Raw genomic sequence first — 5161 nt, 5'->3', positions numbered from 1 at the left:
ATTTCCCCCAACATATTATCCATCTTTTTGATAAATTTTGCCAATTTTCGGGCCTTCACCATCGCAAAATTTGATCAACCGATAAACTGGCTTCGTGATGCGTAAAATATTGTCAACTTCGACCCAAAAGTCATCATCTCTTATATGATTAACAACAAGTTGTCCAATTGTTCTAGTGTGTTCATCGCCGTGTTTCACCCAATCTCTCCATGAATTATGAGCAATTGTTGTAGATAGTGTCTCTCTACAAATGAATTACATCTTCAACAAAACATAACGAGAAGCAAATCGGGTTTTTGCAACCCTTAAAAGCTCCAACTTTGAAGTCTCCCTAAAAATGGACAAAGCTTGTCCATGATTCAGAAAATATTTGACAATCCTTTTCACTTTTTTATATGTGTCCTGTAACCAAATAAACTCGCTTGCAATATCTTTAAAAATAAGGTTTAAGGTATGAACACAACATGGCGACCAAAAAATATGCTTATATATCTTTTCCACTTCCTTTCCAACAATTTTACAATTGGCAACATTGTCCGTCACAACACTAAGAACATTACTTGGGCCGACAAAATCAATCGTTTGGCTTAGAAATTGAGCAATTGCTTTACCTGTTTTCTTTACTCCAAAGAAGTCAGTGGCATCCATAAACATCGAACCACGATTGTTTACAGCAAGAACATTGAGCAATGGTTTATGTTTTATGTTTGACCACCCATCAGATACAATAGAAATAGCATATGAATACCATGTTTCTTTAAATGATATCAAGAATTTCTCGACATCTCTAACAAATTCGTCTAGTAAAACAGTTCCTGTTTTCTCACTTGATGACGCTTTATAACCTTCAGGTGCATTTCTTAATGCATTTACGATGTCACAGAATTGAGGATTCCTCAAAAAAGTAAATGGAATTCCATTAGCACATAAGGTCCTCACAATTTTCAAATCAACTACACTTCTCTCCATTATTGCAAAAGATTGCTCTATCGGTTTTTTAGAGTTGAAATTTGGTTTTTTTTTTGTTAAAACAAAACTTCTTAAGGATTTAGAGACTCCAAACTTTTTAGCCTCTTTCACTTTCTTTTGCAACATTTCATAAGTTTCTCGGTCTTTTAGTACAACGGGACACCTCTTAATTTCAGTTTCTTTCCCGAGTTGAGCACCAACAAAATGATTATAAATGTGGGTATAAGAACTAGTGAATGTTCCATAACAATGTTTACAAACCCATTTTTTAGAACCACCAGGATTTTTACTACTACCAACACTAATAAAAGTAACTTCATCATATAAAGGCTTAGCATGTACACTTTGTGTTTTTGGATGTGTACCTTGACTCTCACAACTTGTCTGAACTTCTGATTCTAATTGTGGTTGATTCTCGTCGTCTTCTTCATTGCCAACATCAACATATTGATCTTCTTCCTCGTGGTATTGTTGTAACTGGGATTCTTGTCCTCCATCATCTTCCTCACAGGTATTAGTACCTCTTTTCTTTCCAAAAACCATGATACTCTAAGTTCTAACTGTAATCGTTATTGGGTTTAGGATTCAAGAACAAAACCAAACTATGAAATTTGAAATTTGATGTTCTGGATTACATTTGAATGAAAAATACGAGGAAATGGAATCCTAATATAGGCCCAATTACATAATATGAAATCATTTTTGAAAAGTCACTCATGAATTGTTCCGTTACAGAAAAACGCAGTCGACACGATCGACTCTTCAAATTCCGACCAATGTTTCAAATTGATTGCAAACGTGTATTGGAATCAAACGATTCGCGATTGCTACAACATCTGCTATGTTCGAATTGAAGATTTAGAACGTTAATTTCAAGTTCATGAGTCGCGACCCGGAGCGTACCTGGTACATGTTCGTACCACGTTTTGGTACGAGCGATTTAGATCGCAGATCGCGCCTACCCCCAACGATTTATGTGACTACAAGTTATACTAGGATACAATAGTTTGATGTTTTAAACATCATTGATAATGTTAGTGATTTATTGTTACTTATCAATTTGGTGTAACCGGAATTTACATGAATATCAAATGAGACTCGAATTATGAACTAATACAAGTTAGGTGAAGTTTGGGTGATGTAGAGTACATACTTGTATAAGACGAGATTAATCATAAACATGTCGAAAGACTAAGATCGACGGGGCTGTACCCCCTTTCGAGGTTCAAAGGGTACAACTTCTTGATAGTTGTCAAGTACAAAAATTGTAAAATACAATTTATGTTATCAATAGCATAAGCCATGGTTGTAGAACTCGTTACTCGGTACCTATTCGGCCGACTACCGAGTAGCGAGTACTCTTGAGTACTCGGATTCGGTAATTCATGTAGAAATATTTTTAGGGAACTTATATATGTCAAAATCATAAATTAAAAACTAAAGTTTATTGAATTATATGACAAAATTAGATACATGTGAATACACAAAAACTGAAAAACACATAATAGTCTCACTTCGTGAATAAAAACTGAAACTTTAAGATATATATATATATATATATATATATATATATATATATATATATATATATATATATATATATATATATATATATATATATATATATATGTGGTAATAATAATATGTGTGTGTTAAATAATAAATCGTTAAATATATTATACATATTAATCATCGAGTTGACCGATTTTGACAACACTACTCAGTTCAGTAAGGGGCCGATCGGAGAGTACCCGAGATTTTGTAACTCGCCTCGGTAAGGGGCTGAGTAGCGAGTACTCGGAGGAGTAATCAGTCAACTCGGTGAGTTTTACAACATTGGCATAAGCCGGTAACAGCTCAGGTAACCACACCGCCTTGGATTTGTATGTCTAATTTTTCCAAACAGCTAGAGTTGCCTAATGATTATATCTTAGACACTTGCCTAAAACCAATATTTCGTTAATTTTATCAACTTTTTGAACAGTATGAGCAAATATACTCATAATTAGACACTTTGCATTTCTCTTCGGATCTTGAACATTGTTAGATTATCATGTAGGCTGCTGTCATTTTTGTGTCTAAGACCGTCTATATCGGTGGCTTGCAAACCATTTTCAAGGCCATATGGGCCATAATTACATGCCACATAAGATAATATTTTTCAATTCTTGAAAGGCTTGTAAAGCTTTGTGGTCCAACTTTTATCAATAATTAATATTTTTTTTTATTTTATTTAATCTGCCAATTTACTTATCTGATTTGAATATATTTATTTATTAAAAATCAATAAACATATAATTTAATAATGTTCTTGAACTAGTTATTATATGAGAAATTTGCATATGACATTTTTGTTTCACGTAACTTTTTCCGTTCTAGTTTGATCCATAATTTGATATTATTTATTTATATATATTTTGATTAATATTCTATATTTAGACAGTAAATAAATACATTGATGTTAATTTTATAATTATTAATTATGAACAATTAAGGTATTTTTAAAAATATATAAAAAACAGTTGTTGATGCGACAGTAAAAACTACATTTGAAAAAGGTTTGATAATTTATTGATGTAAAGATGATTGTAAAAAGCGACGGGACATTTCTGAAAGACCAATGCAATGCAATTATGTGAATGAACTAATGATTTTCCTAAATTAGATATCACAATTTCTAAACAAATTGTAAAGTATCATTAAGGAAAGTGAACGGATCTTCAACATATCCAAGTATTTAATTGATTATCAAAACCATCCAGTATTGTAAACAAGTTCTAATGGATAATATAACATTGATTGACATATTAATAATATAATATCACAGCTTTCCAAAACGTAGTTCTAAAGGTGCTGATTTTAATGAAATTGTGAGAAGTAGAAGTTGGAGAATAGTCAAGGTACCATATATGCAAATTAACTCTTTGACATTAGTTGTCATCGTATGATTGTCATAACATTAAAAAAATAAGACATAAGTAAGCTTTTAAGTTCAAATCTTATCATATTTCTTTTTCCTTTTTTAACTTGAAAATAGTATGATTACCTTATATTAATATTGGGTGTGGGACCGATTTTACTCTCTTGTCATTGCTCGAAAAGGAAGAATAATTTGGGGGTATTTGATGTACTTTGTGGATGTGGGGTTGGAATTGATAAGGCTGTGGGTATCTAGAATTGACTTTGACACTCAAAAGTATCTTAGAGTTCATATAAAGACACATAAAGTTTTACAGAATCCCCCACATGGGTTTTGTTAGATCTAGACTTACTTTATTGAACAAGTTTATGATTGCCCAAAACTTGCTTCATGTACCCCTCAAACTAGGGGACATACTTTCACAATTTATTCCAATATCAATTAGTGGATACCCCCACAAATCCCTCAAACAACTCTACCCATAGAGATTTTATATATGCTTACTATTAAAAAAATATTTATTTCTAAGAATTTTTTAGTGGGAATATATTTTGTAAAAAAATATATTTATTTTAGAAGATTATATATATATATATATATATATATATATATATATATATATATATATATATATATATATATATATATATATATATATATATATGGGTTTAGACCATTTTTGATCATTTAATTTTTGGTTTTGTGTTTATTTGGTCACTTAATTCTTTTTAAGTTTTAAAAGGTCATCAAACTTTTGGTTTTGTACTCATTTAATCACTTAACTTTTGGTTTGGTCACATTTAGTCACCTAACTTTTAAAATTGTGTTCATTTAGTCACTAAACTTTTAAAGTTTTTCAAAAATTTAGTGACTAAATGAGCACAATTTTAAAAATTAGATGACTAAATGAGCACAAATCTAAAAGTTAAGTGACTAAATATGACCAAACCAAAAGTTAAGTGACTAAATGAGCACAAAGTCAAAAGTTTAATGACCTTTTAAAACTTAAAAAGAGTTAAGTGACCAAAAATAATCTAAACCCTATATATATATATATATATATATATATATATATATATATATATATATATATATATATATATATATATATATATAGGAATGATCTTTTGAGAACTCAAAGTTTCCCGAGAACCAATTGTGAGCCGTTATATCAAAATAATAAAATACTAGGATGCTCGGTGGTGTTTTTGTAAATAGTTTGAAAAAAATAGACGAGGGCATCTTAATTATTATGAATCAGGGGCATTTTAG

At 30.6% G+C, this 5161-nt stretch overlaps 1 protein-coding gene across 1 annotated transcript; it reads right to left on the bottom strand.

Annotated features, from left to right (window-relative positions):
* Positions 1 to 255: 255 nt before the first annotated feature.
* On the bottom strand, positions 256 to 1512 carry LOC145046704 (uncharacterized). Its single transcript, XM_078994982.1, has one exon. The coding sequence runs from the start codon at positions 1510 to 1512 to the stop codon at positions 256 to 258; it is 1257 nt and encodes a 418-aa protein (XP_078851108.1).
* Positions 1513 to 5161: the final 3649 nt, after the last annotated feature.

Source organism: Lactuca saligna, chromosome 5 (genome assembly GCF_052625555.1).
Source record: "Lactuca saligna cultivar CGN05327 chromosome 5, ASM5262555v1, whole genome shotgun sequence".
Lineage (NCBI taxonomy): Eukaryota > Viridiplantae > Streptophyta > Magnoliopsida > Asterales > Asteraceae > Lactuca > Lactuca saligna.
This window is presented reverse-complemented; position numbering and strand designations above follow the sequence as displayed.

Coding starts and splice junctions, on each gene's coding strand:
- LOC145046704 (XM_078994982.1), bottom strand. CDS start 1,512: ATGGTTTTTGGAAAGAAAAGAGGTACTAATACCTGTGAGGAAGATGAT.